Source organism: Hydra viridissima, unplaced genomic scaffold (assembly GCF_058129835.1).
Source record: "Hydra viridissima isolate aposymbiotic clone 2 unplaced genomic scaffold, HvirCarnegie_v1 scaffold_14, whole genome shotgun sequence".
NCBI classification, from domain to species: Eukaryota; Metazoa; Cnidaria; class Hydrozoa; order Anthoathecata; family Hydridae; genus Hydra; species Hydra viridissima.
In genome coordinates, this window is record NW_028324313.1 from 6,202,112 (window position 1) to 6,226,755 (window position 24,644).

Here is a 24,644-nt window from a genome sequence, read left to right on the forward strand (position 1 = left end):
ACTAACAAATATGGTTACTAAAAAAGCTTTCAAACATGGCGATCTTTTCGCACATGTTTCGTTATGCTTACGTATTTAATAAAACTACTAATATATTTTTGAGTACTTATGTTTTCTTTTTTATATATATTACAATGAGTTTTGTATACAATAATAATTTATTCATTTTTTAGTTAAATGATTTACTTATGATGCATTTGGTGCTCAATTTGTCGATTGCGATCCATCAATCAATCGCTACCATAAAATTATATGGTGCCAAACGTAAGTTTGTAAGGTAAATTATGTTAAAAATGTTTATGTAAGAGGAAACCTTAGATCCATTATCTTTTTCCTTCTTCAACCATATCTTTAAATAAAAAAATCAAAATAATAATTCGAGAGTAGATCAATAATTTCCTAATATAACCTAAGATATCTACAATAAAAAAAGTTTGAGCACGATTGATTTAACGAATATTTGTTTTTGTTTACATAGACAGGGTGGGGCAGCAAAAATTACAAAATAAAAAACTATATACATGATGTTTTTTTTTCAATAACCAACCAATTGACATAAATATCACTTTAAGAAATGTTTTTAGGGCCATTAAGAAACTTTTTTTTAAATATCGGCGACTTTTTATCTATTACAGCCTGAAAATAGTGTCGAAAGGTGTTGCAACTGTTTAAAATGAAGTCTCTAGATATTTTTTCCGATTCTAATCTCAATACTTGTTTGAGATCATCAAGGCTAGCATGAGATGTTGGTTGAGAGCTCTAATTTACCCCGAATTGCTTAGTTCAAGGGTTAAAAGATAGTTCACCTTCAGCCATGAGTTAAGCTGAGTGCTTGGTTCTCAAGATTAATTTCACATTAGAAGGCAATGTACCGATTGTTGCGACTGTTTAAAACCACATCAGTAGTAAATATTTTTATATTAGAAAATATTTTTATGGTTGGTCAATGCAATGCAGCTTCAAGTAATGCAACACTTCTTTAGCTCTTTCATATCTTCTGGATTATCTAATGGAGTCTATAGAATCTTTCAATATTTTGCCTTAAAGATACTTTAGAAATGCAAAATGCTGTTTTTTATTCATGCCTCCACTTCCTAAATTTAATCTAATGCTTTCTCCAACTGAATATTGGACTATTTTCAAATTATAGATGGTGCTCATAGACACCCCAACAGTCTCTGTAATAAATCTAATTTTGACTCAGACAAGAAACAACTCTGCTGCTTGCTGTCTTTTAGCTTCAGGGCTGGACATGGTTGATCCTATCATTAAAACTACTTTTGAAACTAATTTTTTTATTCTTTTACTTTGAAAAAGAGAAAATACTATTTTCAATTGAGAATATGATTTTTTTGAATTTTATGTTTTGCTGCCCCACCCTGTATAGTTGTATGTATGTATATATGTATGTATGTATGTATGTATGTATGTATGTATGTATGTATGTATGTATGTATGTATGTATGTATGTATGTATGTATGTATGTATGTATGTGGGTCAAATCATTATATTTCAACCAATGGCCTGTGGGGTACCATCTCTGATTTTCCTGGTTTTTACATATCATTATCTACACAATGTAAATAGGTTAAATGTGCAATTTCAGAGTTCCAAGTGCAACGGTTTAGAAATTATAGCCTTACAAACACTCTCAGGTAGCCCCCCTCGGTTCCTCGAATGGTAAAAATAGACAACTTTAAGGCCTTATAACTTTACCGTAGTTAACCCTAGTATTTTTCTATTCATCAACAAGTCCTTACATGTTAGTTTTCTGATTAGCTACAATTGTCTGCAACAAGTGGGCAAAATATAAGCAGCTTGTCACACTTTAGAAATCAGTTTTATCTAAAAATATATAGTCCACTTTACTAAAAAGTCCCATTTTCAGCCATTTGGGGATAGCTCGTAAATTTTTCTAACACTTTGTATTGATCTGATATTAACAGCAAATAAGGCCATTAGATCTAACTATATAAAAATGTAAACATCACAAACTTGTCATGTTCACAACAAAAATGGCAGCATTTTTTAATAACCCTATTTTTCAATTATCAGGGTTGAATAGCGTTATTGGAAACCAGTGCCCCTCCAACCTGCCTCCTGGCCCATGTGAGAGATGTAACCCACTGTCTGTTATTTGTTTTAAAAAATTCTATATAATTGTTATAAAAAACATTTCTAGCCCAACATTGTTACTTATGTCAAAAGCATAGTTATCTTTTTTTCAAAATTCTTGTATACTCCCTTAATAATGGCAATACATAATAATGTAGTTGAAAACAATTATATTTGATAATTCATTTCATCTTTTTTTAATAAGATAAGAGTAAAACCCTCTAGTGTTTTTGAGCTCAGGCTCATGTAATGTGGCAATAATGTCACTAACTGGATACCAATGCATATATGTGGTTGTTAGATACTTGAAATAATTGCCTGCTTTTTGTAAACAGCTAACACAAACTGTGTCACCTTTAAGATCAGTTATCTTGCCAGGAAAGAATTCACTAAAATAATTCACTATTACCCAATCATTAATATTAATATCAGTATTTATCGATTTTTGTGTGTTAACCCAAGTATCCTCCAGCATGCGAAAAGAGTCAAATGTACTGCTCATTGATGTTACATAAGCTTTTATACAGCATAATTGAGGTGAAAAATAATATGAGCAAGTTCCTTTAATAGCAGGAACATTCTCAAATCGTTTAGCAAGCACTTCTTGTGTAATAGCAGCTGTTTCGGCTTCAGAAATGTAGATAAATCTGAAAAAAAGTTAACATAAATCATAATACTTTTTCCAATTACCTATTCTAAACAAACTGAAAACAGTTTTTTTAGAATAGGTAATTGTTATCAATTTTTTTTTTAAATATTGTGATAAAATTTTAACCTATTTTTATACTGGCTGCTTGCACCATCAGTGAAATAATTGATCCTCTGAACTTGTGGATATTCCTCTTTCAGAATTGGTATGATTTTGGAAATGTAACTGAAAACTGCCTCAGTATTGTGAATTAGATTGTCAGAGATAACACAATAACATTTACTTTCTGGTGATTGGTTTCCGTTTAAAGATCGCACATATATGACAAATGGATGGAGAGTTGCTTGATTTTTGGAAAAATAAGATGGCTGAACTTCATCTTGTGTAATAAATGAAAAATATTCAGCAAAATCCATTTGCATAATACATTCATTTGGGTTCATGTTTTCTTTGAGCTGCTTTGAAAAGCATGTTTGGGATTTGCTAACATAATGATGCTTTGTGAGGTTGTATAACTTGTTTGTTAACTCTTCTAGAAACTCATCAGGACTTTTAACTATAGCTTCTAAGGAGCATCTATCAGTTTTCAACCCATTGCTTATAAGTTATTTCATTTGCTGAATCCCCTGACAGTTCATTTAACTTTTTTTCAATTCTCTTATTTCCAGTACACTTCTCACACTCATGAAACATACATGGTTTATTTTCTATTGAACATACAGCTAAGGTCATCAGATCTTTTGACTTTAATTCATTTTTTAATAATTTAACCATAAGATTTGGATTTTGATGGTCAATACAAACACAGACTGTGTGCGTGCCAGATTTTCCTGCAACAATACAATGTTGTGGCCTTAAAAGAGCAAATGATGTCAGTCCCACCTTTACTATACCATTGGATTTTGATTCTTCTAATCAATTCTGGTAAAGTTCTGAAAGATTGCATAGTATGAGTTGCTTTTGAATGTGCTGTCTACCATCAATTGTCTTTATGCTAATGTAATTATTTGCTCCTGGCAATAACCTGCTGTTACTATCATCCTCATAAAAGTTGACAATTTGATTTACAACTTTAGTAGTCAATTTTTTATGATTTTTTATGTCTGTTGATCTCTCACCAAGGATTCCTTTAACATCCCGCAAAGCTCTTGCTTGCTTCACCATATATTGTGTTGTTTTAAATTCATTTATTGTTTCCTGTATAGTCCAATGGACTGGAACTAAAGTGAGCAATTTTATTTTTTGTGAAATATTGATCTCATTATGAAACTTTTGTTTAAGCTGTTCTACAATGAAATCTAAAGAGGAACTTTTGAGCATACTAATTTGTAGTTCATCTTGTTCAGATGCATTTAAAGATTCATTTAGCAACTTAACTTTCTTTTTTATTTTATTGTCTATTTGTAGCATTCTCATGCTGGATGATCTTTTAATAGGAGACACACCAAATTTAATAAGACAAGGATTTATAGTATCAATTTGGATGACAGAGTTATCAGGTGATATATAATCTGGGTCATGTCTCTTGTCAACTTCTTCAACACTCTTGATTTTTCTTACACAACCAAAACATATCTTTTTCCCAAGAATTAAATTAGAATTCAGTTGATTATGCTCCAGAGTGACGGTTGTCAGGTTTCCTTTAACAATCTTTGAATGTATTGAGAAAGGGTCACAACATGATTTATGGTATGTTAAATAGTAATTAATAAATTGTAGCCTGTGGTGAGTGCAAATTGGATGCAGATAAATATTTTTTATTCCTGTTCTTAAGGTCAGCAGGTATGTATCTTGATTTAATATTTCTAAATTTCAGACTGACTGCAGTATGTATTTTTATGACAATCTAACTTTAGCTCAATACCAATAGAGCAAGTATTCATGTTTATCTAATAAGTTTAATCAAGATGAAATATTATTGAACCTTCTTCTGTATAAATTTAAATGAAGTTATATAGGAGAAGTAGGTTCAATAATGAATTGATTCTACATACATATATACATACATACATACATACATACATACATACATACATACATACATACATACATACATACATACATACATACATACATACATACATACATACATACATACATACATACATACATACATACATACATACATACATACATACATACATACATACATACATACATACATACATACATACATACATACATACATACATACATACAAGATCCAACAATTAATAACAAAGTTTATAAAAGAGAAAAATATCAAGGTAAGTAATTTTGAGTTATAAATGATTATATATTTACATTTGCAAAAGGATATATTATATAGAATCATTGGATTTTTAGATAAATAGTTAAAATTAACTAATAAAATTGAAACTCATACTTTGTACAAAAAATTTATTTATTTAAACAAAACATCAAATCAATATTATAATGGCTTGATTAGTCTTGTTCTGCTTCTTATTGCCAGTAATGTATGAACCCACTGTCCTACTTTTGCCTTAAGTTATTAGCAATTCAATCAACTGTAAAAAAATCAACATAATAAAGATTAAATTGCAACTTTATGATTAACTAAATTTTTTTTTGAGTACCACCTTTGAACAATAATGCAGGCTCTATATAGTTATTACCCCTTTAGTTGTGCTCCTATCCAGTATAAAGTCCAGATTAGGGAGAAAGTAACCAACCATATCTTTTTTTTTTTAGGAAATAACTTATGATAGGTTATATCTCTCATGGGCCAGGAGGCAAGTTGAAGGGGCACTGGTTTCCAATAACGCTATTCAACCCTGATAATTGAAAAATAGGGTTATTAAAAAATGCTGCCATTTTTGTTGTGAACATGACAAGTTTGTGATGTTTACATTTTTATATAGTTAGATCTAATGGCCTTATTTGCTGTTAATATCAGATCAATACAAAGTGTTAGAAAAATTTACGAGCTATCCCCAAATGGCTGAAAATGGGACTTTTTAGTAAAGTGGACTATATATTTTTAGATAAAACTGATTTCTAAAGTGTGACAAGCTGCTTATATTTTGCCCACTTGTTGCAGACAATTGTAGCTAATCAGAAAACTAACATGTAAGGACTTGTTGATGAATAGAAAAATACTACGGTTAACTTCATTTTGCCTTTTTTTAGCATTTTTCAGAATTTTTCCAAAGTTGAGGAGGCTGTAGTTCTTTTCTAACATGATACAAGCTAATGAAAATCATTATTTTTAAGACAGAACTATCTAGAAAATAGTTCTAGAAAAAATGAGCCACTTGTTGAAAGCTAGAAAAAAGTTATAAGGCCTTAAAGTTGTCTATTTTTACCATTCGAGGAACCGAGGGGGGCTACCTGAGAGTGTTTGTAAGGCTATAATTTCTAAACCGTTGCACTTGGAACTCTGAAATTGCACATTTAACCTATTTACATTGTGTAGATAATGATATGTAAAAACCAGGAAAATCAGAGATGGTACCCCACAAAGTTTTCTTGAAATTGGTTGAAATATAATGATATGACCCATGTATGTATGTATGTATGTATGTATGTATGTATGTATGTATGTATGTATGTATGTATGTATGTATGTATGTATGTATGTATGTATGTATGTATGTATGTATGTATGTATGTATGTATGTATGTCTAGAGAAAGACAAACTGAATTGATTATTTTATATATTTCTTTAAAGCATTACTTAGATAAGGAGTTTGCAGTCACCAACATGATCAATTGGTTTGTACTGATAGTATTAACTGATAGTATTTACATGTCAAGATGCAGTATATGTAAGTTTTTGTTTTAACTTCCCATAGTATGATTGTTGAATTGTTAAAAATTTATATTTCTGCTGAAGGTTGTTAAAACAAGTTATTGTGTCTTATTATTTCTAATGCTTAAACTAGATTTTGAAAAAGAGAGATTAGTTTTCAAATAATAAATTATAACTTTATAGATAATGCTACTACTTTCTGCACTGTATGAAGGTGCATACATGTTTATAAATAGTTTGAATGCTGTTAAAAATAGACCTTGCATTTTATTTGGTGTGAAATATTTTACTGATGTGAAATATGAATAATCTTCAAACTATACATATACAAAAATATTTTATGGTGGTACTATTTTGAAAATGTTTAACATTGCGAAGCCTTATCCTCTGAGCTCATTTTCAATAATGAAAAGCTATTACATATTTTTTTGGGTATAATGCAGCACAAAATTTAAGAATTTTGTGTGTTTTTGTGTTATTTATGTATTTTTATTGATATGCACTTGGAAATACCAAAATTTTTTATAGATGTATGTGCATGAACAAGCTCTTAAAAAAGTGTGTGTGAATAAATTAATTATACTAAATAACCTTTCAAATAAAAAAAATTTTGATTTTTTTCTTTGTTTACAGATTTCATAACAGAGCCATGTAATGAAATAGTGAAGCATAACAGTTCATTAATACTGCCATGCCAGGCTGGAACTTTAAATAATGACAGTTTAATTATTATCAATTGGATTCATAATGGGAGTTGGTTAACAGATTTTTCAAACAAATATTTTTACATAATGCCAAATGGCTCTTTGTACTTTAATTCATTTCTTTGGAGTGATGTAGGAACATATCAATGCTCAGCAATGGTTCTATTAAATGAAAAGTTTGAAAAAAAAACTAGTAGAAATGCTTCAGTTCAAATAGCATGTATGTTTATATATAGTTATATTTAAAACTTTTTTTTGATTTAATGTAATGTTTAAATGTATTGGGAGACTGGGTCCAGCCTAATAGCTATATTGCCCTAGAGTGTCCTCCATATCTTTGTAATGTAGAACACAGTATTTTAAATGTAGAACAAAGTTTACATATGAGGTAGCAATAACCAATTAAAATTTATCTATTGCCTAAAAAAAGTGGTTTGAGGGTTTTAACTGACAATTGATTATCATGTCTCTTTGTAAAGAAAACCACACAATTCCTGCAGACAAATGTATAAACTCTGATTTTGGTAGTTCCTTGTATCTTGCAAAATTATAAGCATATTTTTTTGTCTACAGGACATAAATAGAAAAGTTGTAAGCCAGTACTTTTCATTTGTAATTAACTGATCTATGATATCTTAACAGAAGCTAAGATTTTTTCAGTGAACCCTGACAATTTTAAATTTTAATGTAAACCTAACTGATTTACAAAAGTTGATTTTGACACAAAGTATTTTTTCAAGGAAGAGTTTAACACTAAAAAAGTAAAAAGTAAAAAAGACCTTTTATTTTATTGTCCTTCTGTATTAACTAGCCCTAGTCTCCCTTAACCCTTTTATGCACCAATTATTTTTCCATAACTAACATAACTCATAAAAAATCATCTACAAAATGACAGTGGTACTATGAAATGTTAAAGTAGACTTTTCTACAGCCTTTTTCAACTCTCATTTATAAAATAATATTGTTTTCAACCGGTTAGAATGCACCATTTGAGTTGGGGAAGCTTAGCTTAATTTGTTGTTATACAACAACCCAGCGCATGAAAGGGTTAAGTATGTATTTATTTGGTTTACATTTTTAATTTTGTTTATAGATCTTGAAAAGAGCTTTTCATATACTTCTCAATCACAGACTGTATTGTTAGGTAAAAATGTACAAATACAATGTATATCACCCAGAAGTCAACCTTATGCAATAATATATTGGCAGTTTAATGAACTTTATTTACATGGAAATACAAGTGACACTTACTTTAATAATCTAACTGTTTTAAGTTCTTTGCATATCAAACAGTTTTCTTTATATGATATTGGATCTTACAGATGTGTTGCTTACAATAATGTATCAAAAGAGAAAGTCTTTAGTTCAACTATGAACTTAACAGCTATGGGTATTTGTTTTATGGGTTTTTATTTTTATAAATGAAGTTCTGAAGATTGTTGTAGTTTTAAAATATGTTTAAAGATATTTTTTAAATAAAAATGAATTTTTGTTTTTACTAGTATTTTTGACTATAATGAAACCATGCAACAAGTTTTAATTTTACTTTTTGTGCTTCTAGTATGGTTTTTTACTTTAGCTGAAGCTGATTTCCCATATTTTGTTATTCAACCATCTTCAAAACTAGGAATAGAGTTTAAACCTCTTATAATTGACTGCGTCATCTTGGGAAATCCAACTCCTTCTGTTTCTTGGATGAAAAACAGTGTAAAAGTTTTGCCAGATGATAGGCTTCAGGTTTTATTAAATGGCTCACTTTTAATTTTGAAATTAAGGTTGATGGATGCAGGATTTTATGTTTGTTCAGGAGAAAATGTTCATGGGAGCATTCAGTCATTTCCTCCAGTACAAATATTGATAGCATGTAAGTTTTGATACAGAAATTAGTTCTTGAAAATACTGTTTATTGATATAATTAATGTTTGTATATAGTAAAGATTGTATATAAAAGTGTCTTTTCTTGTTATGTTAAGTGTTTGTTTTCCTCGTTATGCCAACTGATGTTTAATCAATGATCATTCTCAGTTTTATCAATTTCTTTTGTTAATTTACTTATATGAAATTTATTTTTATATATCTTTTTTTATTTTTAAATTTCTTTTTTTATTTTTAAATTTCTTTTTTTTTTGAAATTTCCTTATTTATATAATACTCATGTTTAAATATTTAAATTAATAAAGAAAAAAAAAAAAGAAATGTAAGGATTTTATTTAGAATTTAAGACAGCACAGTTTTCTTTGTAAAAACAAGAATGAATGGGAGGTTTTCCATCCACATTAAGATTTTTTTTTTTTTTTAATGAAAGCATCATAAAATAAGAACCATTTTAAGGTATTTTTTAATTTAAAATTGTTTTTAGATAAATTAGACATTACATTATCTTAATAGAACATATATTATGTGAAAACTAAACATAATCAATAAAAGTGAGGTCTTCCAGATCCAAAATGATGATGGATGTAACCTATTTTGTTACAATTTTAGAGTATTTATGATGCAATCTTTATTTTGTTATTTCTTTACAGTAAAGAATGAAGCAATTATTTACACTATTATTTGCCACTTTGTTGTTTCACTTATTGCTTATAACCCATTTCTTTATATCTTAACTTTTAAATCCTCACAGTTATTGTTTTCCTACAACTTTTTACTAAAAAAGTAACAGCAACAAATTAACATCGCTTAGTATGGTAGCTATCAAAGTTTTTATTTGGTTTGAGAGGAGATTTTAACAGAAATTAGATTAAATTTTACTGCACCTATTTTCCATAATTTTTTTTATGAGCACCTGCTTAAACTTAAATTATAAAAAAACATTTTTTTAATAAAATTCAATAAGTTTTAGATATTGGTATTTATTTTAATGATATATAAAGATATTTATATTTATTTTAATGATATATAAAGATATTTATATTTATTTTAATGGTTCTAGTAAAAAATATTGTGCTTATTACTTTGAAAAAACTTTAGAAATTTGGGAAGTGACTTTTGAAATCAATCAAGATTTCTTCCCCTGCCTATACTTTGATATGCATGGTTTTTTTAAAATTAACTGTATAAATGTGTGAGAAACCTGTCATTGTGAAATTTCTAGAATAAGAAAAAAAAAAAGAAAGGAAAAGAAGAAAGTCTTTTGATCTACACAAGTTCTTTTTAGTTTTACACATTTGTTGCAAAATTAAAAATCGTTTTATAATTTCAATTGTAGATATTACATTTGACTTTTTGGAAAACCCTGCTTCACAAAATGTACTTGTTGGTCAGTCGTTCACATTAAATTGTGTTCCACCTAAAAGTTACCCTGGATCGGTCATAACATGGTTTAAAGAATTTTCTGTTATTCTTCCAAATGATAGAGTAAAGATTTTAGTGAATAATAGTTTGACAATAATCAAAGTAAAAGTATCTGATGAAGGAAGGTATTTTTGTGAAGCTGCAAATGCAGCAGCAAAAGCATCACGTACTTCAAAGAAAGCAGTTGTGGGTGTTATGGGTAATTTTCTCATTTCAAGACCTTTCTTGCAGTTTTATTGTATTAGAAAGAAAATACTAAATATTTTGCCCATATAAATTAAGCTTTAATTGTTTTAAACTTACAAAGCTTTTTGTAATTACAGAGTGTTACATCTATATTTTTTTATTCTTTTTGTAGAGTTGCCAACCTTTCAATCACAAAATAGAAATATATCTTTACAAATTGGAGGCTCCTTATTTATATATTGTAATGTCAGTGGTCGGCCTAAACCCAATATAAAAATATACCGAAAGGTCAAAAATGAACTTACTGTTCTATCATTGACAGAAACTTATGCTGTTCAATCAGTTTCAAATTTGGATCAAGGAATATATGTTTGTTTTGCTAGTAATGAAGCTGGCGATGCAGAGCTACTGAATTATGTAACACTTTACAGTAAGATTATTTTGTTTGATCAGAAAATTTTTTTTTCTATGCTTTTTAAAATCTGAAAGTAATAAATTAGTAATAAACTTTTAATAAACTAATTTAGGCTAACAAACTTTTTTATTGAGCTATTTTCCAATGATGCATTTTTATCACAAAAACTGCTTCGGATATAAGAATAATGATAAATAAAAAGTGGTTTCATAGATTGAAAACATAATTTTTTGCAAGTGTATAATTGTCTCTGAGTAAGTTTATGTTTTTCCACTTTTCCCTAACAATTTTAAATGCTTTAATATTATTAATCAAAAGCCCTTTTAAAAAAAATGATTGTGATGAAAATAACTGTTTTTATTTTGTAATTGATTTCTACTAATATTATTCTTTCCAATTATTATTAAAAAAATAAGTTTTGTTGTTATAATAAAAAATGATGATTTTAGTTAAACTTTCAATGAATTGATTTAGCGTCTCCAGTATTTTTGACACATCCCTTCAATAAAACAGTCAAGCTTGGTGAAAGCATTGAATTGAGTTGCAAGGTTAATGGTTATCCATACCCAAATGTATATTGGTTTTATGAAAATCAAATATTACCCTTTACCAATATTTCAATGTTAGATATATTATACATAGATAACATAACAAAAAAACATGAAGGATTCTACTTTTGTGTTGCTACCAATACTGCTGGAAAAGCAACCTCCAATAAAGGGTATTTGCAAGTGTTAGGTAAATATTCTTGTTTTTATGTTTTATCAATTAGTTGCATGTGTTTGCCTATGATTTTAAAGATTTTTTGGAATGTTCCATTTTAATCACTGTAATCATTGTTAAGTTGTACATTTTAAGTTCTGCAAAAAAAACTTTATATTATTGATTCTGTTACATAAATACCATATTTTACTGCCACCACCACCTTAAGGACCACCACCTTAAGGACCACCACCTTAAGGACCACCACCTTAAGGACCACCACCTTAAGGACCACCACCTTAAGGACCACCACCTTAAGGACCACCACTATTAGGGACTTAAGTATCATTGATCATCTATGATATTATCATATGATGCTTAATTTGACCATATTTTTATTGAGGAAAAAATCCAATGCTTTAACATTTTGAATTGTTAATATATGGATTTAAGAACCTAATGCTTACTGTTTTTTTCACAAACTAATATATTCATTTTAATATATACAATTAATTGGATGTACAATTAAATGTTTAATTAAATAAAATATTTAACTTGGAAATGGAGTAAGTAATTCTTAATTACTTGCTTTTTTTTTTTTTCTCAGAACATAGAAATTATTCTATATTACTTGACTTTTTAGTGCCACCTATAATCAAAGTTGCAGAAAAAATATGTGCCAACATATCAAGCTTACTTGTAATCTCTTGCATAGCATATGGTAACCCAACTGTAAGCATCCAATGGGCAACTCCGTTTAGCTTAACTTTTGTTTCTGTTAATTCCAATACAGTTCAAGAAAATGATCTGTTCTACACCATCAGTAATCTCACAATTTCCAAGGTATCATTAAATAATAGTGGAATCTATAAATGTCTTGCCATTAATGATGCTGGAAATGATTGTGTTGCAATTAATGTGACCATAGAAGGTAATTTTAATGGGCTGAAAACTCATTTTAAAAAGAAAAAAAGTTTAAGTGTTGTTTTATTTTCCAAAAAAGTTATTTAAAATGGTTTTAAGGCACTTTTCACACAAAGAGACACTTTTTTTAAAAATCTCATTAACAATTTTTATTTAATCTTTTAGCTCCACCAAGTATTATCTCATTTGACTTGTCTGGTCTGTTTATTAAATCTTCAAATATTAACATTAGTTGCCAAGTGTTGGGAACTTCTCTCAATGTTTATTTCAAACATAATTCATCGGTATTATTATCCAACTTAACTTTTGAAAACAATTATTATATGCTCTTGATTCAGAGTGTAACTTTTGAAAACAGTGGCTCATACTCTTGTTATGCATCTAATACACTAGGAGAAGCTGTAGAATCAAAAGAGATTATCATAAAAGGTTTATTACATATATTTATCTATGTTTTTTTTAATTATACAAAGAAACAAAGCAAAAAAAGATAAAAATTATTATTTAAATATTACATTAAAATAGATCAATCCTGCCTTCTTTCAGAGATTCAATATATTTTTAGATCAGCCTTACCCACCTACTGTCCATAGTTTGAGAGCCTTTTCTGCTGATGCTATAAAAGTATCTTGGAATGAAAGTTTTGATGGCCACTCTCCAATAGTTCAATACATCATAGAGTACACTGCTAATAATCAAAGTTGGAAGATTATCTTGATGCACCCTAATAGTTTTAGTGCTAATGTTTTGCAATTGAAACCATATACCACATATTACTTTCGTTTAAAAGCAAAAAATGCTATTGGAGAAAGTACCTACAGTCAAATAGTTAAAATTAAAACATTAGAGGGAGGTAGGTTTTTACTATTCTCCAATATTATTTTAAATTTTCTGCTAAAATATTATTTAAAAGGCATGTATTAAATAAATAACAAATGTTTAGGAAAACAAATTTTTTTTTTTTTGTTATCTTCTTACTTGTATACAACCTGTAGTCTTGTATAAAATATAAATGATGTTTAACAAATAAAAGTTTTTGATGTCAAATTTGAAGCGTTTTAAAATGTAGTTCTAATCTTTTTGTAACTTTTTAAAATTACTTTTTTAGTACCTTCGTCTCCTATAAATTTGACCTGTCTGAGAAAAAATTCAACATCAATTCTTTTGCAATGGTACTTACCTGAACAAACAAATGGTATAATTAAAGTGTTCAAAATTGTTTATACAAGAGGCAAAATTTCAGAGGAACTGTATCATTTTGTAGATCTTCAGCATTCAGTATATCAAGTTTGGTTAACAAATCTACAGCCTTATCAAAATTACAATATCAAACTCAATGCAGCTACTGGAGATGAACATAATTATAATTGGGGAAATTTTACTGAAACAAGTATTGTTAAGACTTGTGAAGGCAGTAAGCAAAAATTATTTTAATTGTTACTATTACCATTCCTATTAACACTATTTCTACCATGATTATTTTGAAATTTTTAACTCATAATTTTACTTTTCTGTATGTGTTGAATACAAAGTGTAACTATCCATTTTCACCAATAACAATTTTGAACTGAAATGTTTTATTTAATCACGGCTCTCAATAAAGTCAATGTAATTAATATAGGCAGTAAGCTATATAATTGATATTTATGTTTTAGTTCCTAATGTAGGAAGATTCAAATTGCAATCAATCAATATTAGTTTGACAAGTTTTGAAATCAATTTCCGCCTTAAAACAAATGAGAGTGCAAACGGTGTAATCCTAGGATACGTTGTTAATTGCATCTCTTCTTCTTCAAAAGTTACTATCAATACAACAGCCACAACTTTAATTTTGGAAAATCTCACTCCATATACTGAATATAGCATATCTGTTGCTATCTTTAACAAAGTGGGAATTGGAAATTTCTCTTTACTTATTATTGCTTTTACAAAGATGGGAGGTAAAGTACATAGAATTTTGAAGAAAACTAAAAAACTTGTATTATGAAATCTAAGAACTGAAATTTTTAGTACTTAATTGTCTAATATTTCATGTATCAAAAATGTTTTATAATATAGTGCCAGGTGCTCCTGCAAATGTTCAAGTTAATGTAGTTAATGCTACTGCTGCTAAGCTGTCATGGTTTCCACCCAAAAATAGAAATGGTGTTATTAAAAGTATTTTAACTTTCTTTGTATTTGTAATAATATAAAAAATAAATAAATAAAAAAGAACAGCCTGTAAACTGCTGTACTTGGTTTTACTTTTAGATTATGAAGTTAAAATCTCGGAAGGAAATACAACCATGGTAGTTCTAACAAAAGAACATTTCCTTTTAATTTCCTTATTGCAGCCTAACACTACTTACACAGCCTATGTGGTGGCTTTCACTGAAGCAGGACAAGGAAATGCTTCTGAAAAAGTCCTGTTTAAAACAGGTGAAACAAAATATGTTAGTTTAACTTTTTTTTAATTGTGTTTTTAATATTCAATTCTTTTTTTTAATTGTGTTTTTAATCTCCAATGCATTTTCTCCTGCACGATTTTATCTGTGTAAGAAAAAAATTTTCTCAACTAAATAAAATTTGAATAATTTTGAAACAGTTTGATGAAACTACTAGATGATCCTTTAATGATTAAACTGATTTCATTTGATGTCTGATTTGAACATTTTTAGGGTTGCTTACTTCTATGACAACTAGAGTTCCTATCAGGTGGCTTGAACGTGAATATATGATTGTAATTGTTGCTGTGTCAGCACTCTCTGTTTTATTGTTATTTATATTAGTTATTGTTATTTTGGTAAAGATTTTCCATAAGGAAGTTAAATATGGTAAGTATTCAAATACAGTAATATTCTTGTAAATACAGTAATATTCTTGTAAATACAGTAATATTCTTGTAAACTTAATATATAGGAAATGCTTAGAAATTCTATTTTTTAAATTTGAATTTTTAAATTGCTTTAGAGAATTAAAATAGTTTATTGAAATTGAAATATTTCAAATATGTAAATAATTTATTTGATTATTATATATCTAAAACTTTAAAAAATTCTTGGTATTTTTAAAATAAACGTTGTACTTACAAAAGATTTTTGAATAATTTCATAAATATTTGTATTTAAAACTGTAAAGAAAATTTAAATTTAAAATCTTGCAGTGAATAACCGTCCTAAAACATTAAGTTTTAAAACTAATGCTTTTTATTTTTATTAAATGTACATTCGCAAATATCATATTACAAATATAGGAATTACAGAATCTTTTTTAAAAATAGTTGTAATTGTTTATAATGTTGTTAAGGTATGTATTTTTTTATCTAGATTCCCCTGAAAAAGAGTGGGAAAACAAACTATGTAAGTAATAATTTATTTTACAGTTTTTATTTTACAATTCTTACATATTGCTTAGTGAAAAAAAGAAATTGTAGTAAATTTTTCTTTTAACTGCTCATCGAATATCAAGCATAATAACTTTGTACAAGAGTTGAACAATTCATGTTTAACTTGTCGCTTGATTTTCGTAATTTCCTTAAAGTTGATAAAATATTTATATACCTTTTTAACTTTTGTTATTTTTTAGACAATTGTAAAGAAGCTAGTGAGTTAATCAAAAGTGATGGAGGCAGAAAGTAATTAGATTTGAGTCATGTAATTATTCTTGTTTAAATTGTAAAAAAAGAGACCGATGGTACATTTAGATTCTAGTACCATTTATTGAGTAAATCTTAATACTGGTCACTTTATTTGCGTATATAATTTGAAGATAAATATCTCAAACGTATATGTCGGTATGTAAATGTATTTAGTTCAACCTTTCCTGCCGGACATATCAACGATTTAATTTGGGATGACGATATTGATTCAAATAATAATCTTGATCTTCAATATGCTGGTTCAATGACCCCAAAGTGTATAAAGAAGGGAAGTTCTGAGATTATCGAAGATACTAAAATCCAGTATTGCAGTGTTGAACCGTACCAAGGGATGACAGTAGAAACGAGTCCGTTAGTAAAATTAAAAGGATCCGATGTGAAATTTGAAAGGTATTTTTTGTTATCTTTTTTTTTTTACACTTATATTTTTTAAACATGCTTTTTAAAAACTTAACTGCAGGATGCATTTTTTATTCCTTTAAGAGTTTTAATTTCTCTACCTTTTACTTGTCTCTAATTTTTTGAGTTTTGTTGTTATTTTGAGTTTTGTTGTTATATAGGGTTAGGATTTTATGTGATACTTCAGCACAACAAGATGATACATTTGATCGACAAAGCATCACTCTAAACTCTCTTAACAATCCTCCATCTTTATCCAATCTTGATCTTATTGAAAACGAAACTGATTTTTCTGATGATCTTCTCAACGAGAGTTTTCAACAGTAACGAGATGGTTTCATCACTATGATCCAAGTGGAAAGAAAAGAATTAACATGTTTTATTGAGAAAATATCGAAAGTATCATGAAGCCTGAAGACACAAAGAAAAACTAGAATGTCAAAACTAGATTTGAATAGAGTTAGGGAAGTCGCAAAGAATGATTTTTTATCAATATTTAGAAAAATAAGTTCAGTGAATAAACCTCCGCTTTTAATTCTTTTTGAGAAAAAGAATAAAACCGATGAATGCAACTCAAAAGTCTCAGCCGATAGGGCAAAATGCCCAATTAATGGCCACAAATTTCTTATTGATAGCCGTGAAGAATGCCTTAATCTAACGGAGCGTTTTCTTTTCACTGTTATATTGGTGACGAAGGGCTTCACCTAAAAAAAGTCGTAGTTAGTACTAAAATATGCTTCATTCAGAGAAAAATTTAAACAGAGATTTCAATTTCTTATTAGTTAATGGTCAGGTAGACCAAATAGCAGCCAGCAAATTGAGAAATGGTACCTATTATTAGCCACTTACATTACCTATAACGGACATATCTAAGAATGCTTATATGTTAAAAAGTATTATATTATCAGACGATTATAGCCTAATAATGAACTGGGAACTACTAGATACTAAGAAAAATATGTTTTTTTTTGGCAAAAAAAGAGTATAGTAAAATATACTCTGTTTTGCTAAAAAATATTTTTTTCTTGATTTATAGAGTACTTTAACAGTTTATTTGTTATTCAAATCTACCTAGTGTATAAAATAGGAAATAAAAAAAAATAGTTGAGAAATTTTTTAATTGCTATTAATCTTTTGAACTAAATTAGCTTTTTTAGATCACTTTTGTATCTTCTTCTTCTGTTGTAATTTTTTTTCTTTCTCTTTTTTCTTTTTCTTTTTTCTTCAGTTGCTTTGACTTTATTTTTTTTCTTTTCCTTTCATTCAATTTAGATTGGATTGCTTCTTGTGAAGTTAATACAAAATATTTTTGAACCTTTCTTCGATTTTCTTTTGAGTTAATAGTATATATATTTGGATAAGGCAAAATATCATACAAGACAGAATAAGCTGAACAAGACAGAATAAGCTGAACAATAGCTTCATTTGGCATCTGATTATAATAAGAGGGGGTTTCATTGGTCAAATAACTATGCTGGCCTGTGATTTCATTTGGCATAGAATTTGATTGAACAATGGTTTCATCTAGAACTGCAATAGGAAGATCTGTGTTTTCATTTGACACTAGAACATCTAATTTTAAAACGTCCTTTGTAGGTGAACTCTTTTTCAGTTTGAATTTTTTATATACTTTATACAAAGGATCTGGGATGTCATAACTATTCTGAATACAGAATTTGAAGGTAGTAAACTTCTCATGTGTTAAATAAGTATCCCATACCAAAGAAGCAGTATTATTGTCAAGGTTTACCAAATCAGTATTATATGTTTTTTCATACTCAGACATATTTTCAGGTTTATTTATCACATTTTCTGATGTTGTTATTCTAGTGTCAGTTTTGATGGGTTGCAAACTTGATTCAAGCAGATCATTTTCATCTAGCAGCTGTTGTATGGAATAGACAGAATTAGGCAAGTAAGCTATGCTTGGAACAGCAGATGGATTATATGGATATATGCCACAAGATCGAAATCCTGAAATAATGTTATCAGCTGTGAGGGCTTGGTCCCAGGCTTTCTTGAAAAGACCACAAAAATTTGGCTTGTTAACAGTAACTCCAGTATATCCATTTATTAATTCATGACAGATTTGATTGTAATATGTTTTAAGAGGACCAAATACTGTTCGATCTAGAGGCTTGAGTCAATACGAACGCCAGTGCTGGCATTTCCACAATATGAATATTATTTTCGATTGCAACAGACAATAATTCAACCGAGCTATGAGAATCGTGACCATCAACTATGAGGCCTAACTCTACCTATGTTAGGCAAGAAAGTATTGGTGAACCAAAGATAAGCAATCCCTCGCTTTGTCCAACCTGTTTCACTAAAACTCCAATTTGAGTATGAAGGTGCATCTGTAGTATTGAAAGATTGAAGAGGCCTAATTGTTTTACCTTTTGCTATCAAATTTGGAGGCACTAAATCACCTGGAGCATTTATATCAGCAATGATGGTTATGGTTTCACGTTTTCCTGGTGTACGAGATTGAAGGTGTTTTGTACCTCTTTTTGCAAGTATTTTTGGAGGTTTAAAGTCCATCTGTAATCCGGACTCATTCATATTCCAAATCAAAGATGGCTTTAAAAGTGCATGAGTTTCCTGCAAAACTTCATGCAGTGAATAGAAATATTTTGCTACTTTTGGCATTAATGGCGAGCTGATGAAGTACCTTCAGGCTTTCGCAAAACTAAATTTTTATGTCACTTATTGAATGAGCGCCACCATTTTTCTAAAAGAGTTAAATGTTTAAACTTTAAATTGTGTTTCATGGCTAAATCAGAAGCATATTTTTTAAATTGTCTTTTTCCAAATCTGAATCCAAGAGTAGCCCTTGTTGCTGCATATTCAATTAACTTGTTCTCTAAATAGCTCAATAATATTGGACTAGGTCCTGGTCTAACACCAAGAACTGAATCTCCTCTAAAATATTTACCAAGGGTTGACCGGGGAGCACTAAATTGTAATGCAGCTTCTCGTTGTGACATTAAACTATTTTCAACAGCTGCAATTGCATTTTTCATATCAATACTGGACCTCTGAAATCTCTTTATCTTTTTCACTTTCTGGGTTAACTTTGAGTTAAAACTAAAGGCACACACATAATACATATTCACATAGTGAATATGTATTATGTAATACATGTATTGTATAGATAAGTTATTATTTTATATATTTACTAGCTATATATAAATCAGCACTTGCCTATATGTTATGTTTATATAAATAGCTGATGTATTTGAAATAAAATGGAAATCAATTTTACTTTATGGTGTTTATACAGCATAAATTACACTAAGATCCTAATAATAGCCACGTTGGTACCGTTTGAAATTTTTATATACTTTATATAAAGGTTCTGGGATGTCATAAGAATTCTGGATACAAAACTTCTTGTGTAAAATTTCTAAAAAATCAAGACTAATAGAAACATTTACAAAAGCTCGAACAAAACATGGATATATTAAAGAAACACATGTTGATATTAATCAACTAGGTAAATGTCCCGCCAAGTAAATAAATGTAACAAAAGCTCAATTTAATAACAAATTAGTTTACCTAAATTATTTTTTTTATACTATTTATTTAATTATTTGTTAAAATTTAATTATTTATTATAGGCTTCACTTGTTTTTTTTTAAGAGTTATAAATTTTTAGCTAAACCACATCTTGCCAGCCTCTTAGTCTGAGTTACATCCACTCAATTTCTCAGTGTAAGTGTACATAAGACCTTGATGTGACTAATGCATTTCAGCCCACTGCTTGGTGCCATCACCAAGCAGTGGACTGAAATGCCTTAGTCATATCAAGGCTTTGTGCTCGATATTCCGGCCAAGGATTGAAACTGTGATCGTAGCTGATGGTGGCCACACATTCATTGATTAACTATTATAAATTTTTTTATCTTTATTGTTGAAAAAAAGTTTGGTGGACGGTTTTTTAAGATAAAAAAATTCAAAAATAAGATGTCAGGTTTCAACTGTAAACTTTTTTAAAATAATTTGCCACAAAATCTGGAGCTATAATATATTATTATGATCAATTAAATAACATTAGTTAAGAATTGTTTCATTATCAAAACAGAAAGTTTGAAAAAACAAGTCCATGTAAAAAGTTTCCAGGCTTCCTAAAACTACTCCATAGTGTGTAGAAAAGCTAAAACAGATTTCTTTGCACTTTCGAGTTAAGCTTAAAGTACTGGTAAAAGTAAATTGTAAAATTGTTATGAACAGAGGCTTGTTTTAACTGTAATTAAATTCTGATATTTTTCTTCCATCTTACATTTGGTCGAGCTTTGTAGATTAATAATGTATCAATGTCAACCTTGAAACTTATCAAAATTGCAAAATCATTTTCATGATATGCACCATTTTCGTTTTCCATTTGTAAATTCGTTTAGAGGATTTTATTTTAGAAGATACGATCTATGACGAGTAGTTTTCTGCAGCTCATTAATAAGAATCTTTGCTTTTACAATGATCTTGTTAAGGAGCAGCAGCATATTGATGAAGACATGATTGACAATCTTTTTAAGAATTACTGTAAATTGATCTTTTGTCTTCTCATCATACACTTCAGATTCTTTGATTTCGCCAGTTGATTCCTAAGGTCACTTGCACTTCAAATAAAAACTACTATGAAAAAGTAAAAATTGTAAGAAAAGATAAAAAATATTGAAAATATTTTCCAACCATCAAAGAAACGACAAAATAAAATGTCGGTTAACAATTTTTATATTTTAGTTACTAAAATGTTAAAAGTTGTTAAATATTTTCTTAATCGACATTTTATCTACCGACGAAATACTTATTTCAGTAAATAATTCAAAAAAACTTAAGCCATTAATTAGACAATTATAATAATGATTATTTTACCAATATTTTAATTCATTTCAAATATAAATTATTAATTTTTCACCAACAATTGTAAAGGATGTCACGAACAACCAGAATTTAACAACCTGACTGCGGCAGCAGCAATAAATTTTTTAGATGTATGTGACGTTCTGAAAGGAAATCAGCAGAAAATACATTCTTAATTATGACTGTCGGACTAGAAAAAAAAACGTTTTGATCTCCGTAAAAAAGATGATGTCTTCAGTGCCATCTAAATATCTTTTAAATTTAGTACGGAGGTTACTTTTTTTTCTATTTTTTTTTTTTTGTTGTTTTTTTTTTTTCACGCTGCAGAAAGAAAAAATTTCTTTCTTCCTTTTTAGCAAACGAAGAGCTAAAAAAAAAATTTTTTTTCTTTTTGCAGGTTTGAATTTTACATCGTTAAAGTTTTCAAAATTTTAACATGTTACAAAATTTATATATATTTATATATATTAACTGAAAGTTGAAATATAGTACATTATAGTATGAGTTTTCATATTTTTGGTGATTTACAGTAAAGAAATTTTAATTTAAGCAATAAAAACCAGTCCAACTACTAATTGTAATAACATTCATTTTTAATTTTTGTTTTTTTTTATATTTATATTTCCCAGATCTCCGCTCATACACAAAGTTCTACTTACACTGTTGATTTTCTTCAATATTTATTTAAAATATTCCAAATGCCAGATGAAAACCGTTTGCTTTATGGTTGTTCTGTTTCAGAAGAACTTCTAGAGTTACTTTTTTAAGCATTGTGACAGAAACGGACGATTTCAAGTCTAACGTTCTTAGAACGACAACCGATTCATCACTAAACATTTCATCCTTCCAATTTGCTATTGACCATTCCTTGTATTTCTGATAGAAACCAAAAATGATCTAGAACATTTTTTTAAGAAAAGCGAGATTTTTTTTGCTGGAATATGGCTCTCAAAATGTAGTTGTTTGCACAAACGTCTTCTAATTGTTTCTACACTTTATGCAACACCAGTGGGCAATACCTCAGATGACATTTCAGAAGCACTGGCAAACGGATATGGTTTTTTATAACCGTGAATACGACTATCGGCTCTTAGAGGAGTCACTTTAGGTCGTCAAGTTTGAGCTTTGTTTTTACAATCACCAGTTTTATAATATTGCTTGAATGTTTTTACGATGCAATTATGTGGTACATTAAAATATGCAGCCATCGAAGTCACTGTCAATTCTGTTATTAATTTGTTAATTTTTCCTATGATCATTATTTGAATTTTTCACCAAAGTAATTTCAAATTATTGCTAAAACAAATTTATTGATTCAAAATATTAATTACGCATGCATTTAATAATAATATTCAAAGTTGTGTATCCAAAAAATTATTTTTTGATAAATTTTTAAAACTTTCTGCAAATTCTAAAAATATTTCAAACTTTTGATCGTGAAGGCTCAGGTAATCATTCTCATTCTCTTTGAAATATATTTTAAGAGAGAGAGGAAAAAAAACTGGCCACCCGTTTTCACTCACCTGGCTAGTAAATAATTTTTAAATAAATGTTAATTTTTCCGTAGTGACAAATCTCACTTTAAATGCTGGAGTTGTATTTCATGGTCCAAAAAGCCTAAATTTAACTTTGTACCATTAAAAATTTTAATGTTTCCAGTATTTTAAACTTTGATCCAAACTTTGGTCCACTGTGCGTCATAATTGCAAATGCAGAGAGAGTGAAGGAGCTCAATTCAAAATTAGGACCATAATTTTTATGAATAGTAGTAATGAATTGCGGAAATTAATTGACAGAAGAAACAATTTGTCGAAATTATTGGAAGTCATTAATAGGGTAAGGGAGTTGCATCTCTCCTACCCATAGCTACGTGCCTGGAAAACACTTCATGAAAATGTTGAATTGACTTTTATAAATATAATAATAATTTGAAGAATATAATAGTAATTTGTTTCAAAGTTTCTTTCAAAATGTTGGTATTTTTTCCAAGAATAAAGAATAAAAATAATTTGTTAATATATTTAAAACATTTCAAACTAAACAACCAACTACTGTTATTTATCGTTACTACAACCGACTACCTGCACTAAATAACACTATATTTATCTTCTTACGTTGAATGTTAGTAACATCAAGAAAACATAACATGTTAGTCAATCTCTATTTAATAAAAAAAAAAACAATTGAAATTATTATTTTTATAATTGGTGGAATAATTGGTGTCGACTTGACACCATAACTAAACAGAACTATTAGGCTTAAGGCTTGTATTACACTGTGATTAATTTTGATGCACCATACTAATTATCATACGAATTGTTAAATTCAGTTTTATCCAACACCATCTCTAACTGCATACTTTTGAGTTTTAGTTCATCTAATTCTAGTTCAATCTAGTTTTAGTTTATCATTTAGTTAATTAGGATCACCCAGGACAAAAACTTTTTTAGAAATTCTATAGAATTTCTAAAAGAGTTCTATAGGAGTTTTATAGGAGTTCTATAGGGGTTTTTGGGAATTATATAGGAGAATTCATATAGACTTTTGAATAACTGTAATGGGTAAGTATGCATACTTGAAAATTATATTTTCAAGGAATGAGAAGTATGAAAAAATCGCAATCTATATATTACAGTCTTTATTCAATAAAACCAACATAAATAATGTTTACAATTAAAATATTCTATTTGATCAATCTTTATATTATTATGACTGTATTTATAAATGTATACATACACACATATAAAGAAATATACGTGATTGAAATTTCTTTAAGAAACATAAACTTCAATAACCTGTAAAACAATCACAACTACAATCTAATACCTCTAATGCCTTAAAACAATATATATATATATATATATATATATATATATATATATATATATATATATATATATATATATATATATATATATATATATATATATATATATATATATATACTTAAAACAATATATATATATATATATATATATATATATATATATATATATA

General features: G+C 28.3%; 2 protein-coding genes and 2 pseudogenes across 5 annotated transcripts; 1 reads left to right on the forward strand and 3 right to left on the reverse strand.

Annotated features, from left to right (window-relative positions):
* The first annotated feature begins 165 nt into the window (after positions 1–165).
* LOC145181153 (contactin-5-like) lies at positions 166–17,257 on the forward strand. Of its 3 annotated transcripts, none has more exons than XR_016446861.1 (20): positions 166–264; positions 6,437–6,533; positions 7,151–7,441; positions 8,315–8,611; positions 8,801–9,085; positions 10,433–10,717; positions 10,877–11,134; positions 11,594–11,857; positions 12,465–12,752; positions 12,911–13,174; positions 13,311–13,598; positions 13,854–14,159; positions 14,401–14,685; positions 14,804–14,902; positions 14,996–15,177; positions 15,403–15,558; positions 16,051–16,083; positions 16,310–16,358; positions 16,536–16,772; positions 16,943–17,257. XR_016446861.1 is itself a non-coding variant. In XM_090071510.1 (20 exons), the coding sequence occupies exons 1-20, from the start codon at positions 253–255 to the stop codon at positions 17,106–17,108; spliced, it is 4,128 nt and encodes a 1,375-aa protein (XP_089927636.1). In that variant the 5' UTR covers positions 166–252; the 3' UTR covers positions 17,109–17,257. The 3 variants fall into 3 exon arrangements, 2 of the variants coding, with proteins under 2 accessions (XP_089927636.1, XP_089927637.1); XM_090071510.1 differs by having other exon boundaries at positions 14,996–15,163; XM_090071511.1 differs by having other exon boundaries at positions 167–277; positions 14,996–15,163.
* LOC149879060 (uncharacterized) lies at positions 1,763–3,539 on the reverse strand (annotated as a pseudogene). Its single transcript, XR_016447061.1, has 2 exons — positions 2,892–3,539; positions 1,763–2,763 (listed from the first exon to the last, which is right to left on the reverse strand). The product of XR_016447061.1 is annotated as an uncharacterized LOC149879060 (transcript).
* On the reverse strand, positions 3,681–4,181 carry LOC149879061 (uncharacterized). Its single transcript, XM_090072275.1, has one exon. It carries the CDS (start codon positions 4,179–4,181, stop codon positions 3,681–3,683), a length of 501 nt encoding a protein of 166 aa, XP_089928401.1.
* Positions 17,258–17,897: 640 nt separating the features above from the next.
* LOC149879062 (uncharacterized) lies at positions 17,898–19,771 on the reverse strand (annotated as a pseudogene).
* Between the last annotated feature and the right edge of the window lie 4,873 nt (positions 19,772–24,644).

Bases quoted from the DNA above. Each gene is read 5' to 3' on its own strand.
- LOC145181153 (XM_090071510.1), top strand. The intron at 11,858-12,464 runs GTAAATATTCTT...TTGACTTTTTAG, and splicing joins AGGGTATTTGCAAGTGTTAG to TGCCACCTATAATCAAAGTT. The intron at 14,686-14,803 runs GTAAAGTACATA...TTTATAATATAG, and splicing joins TGCTTTTACAAAGATGGGAG to TGCCAGGTGCTCCTGCAAAT.
- LOC149879061 (XM_090072275.1), bottom strand. From the start codon at position 4,181: ATGAGAATGCTACAAATAGACAATAAAATAAAAAAGAAAGTTAAGTTG.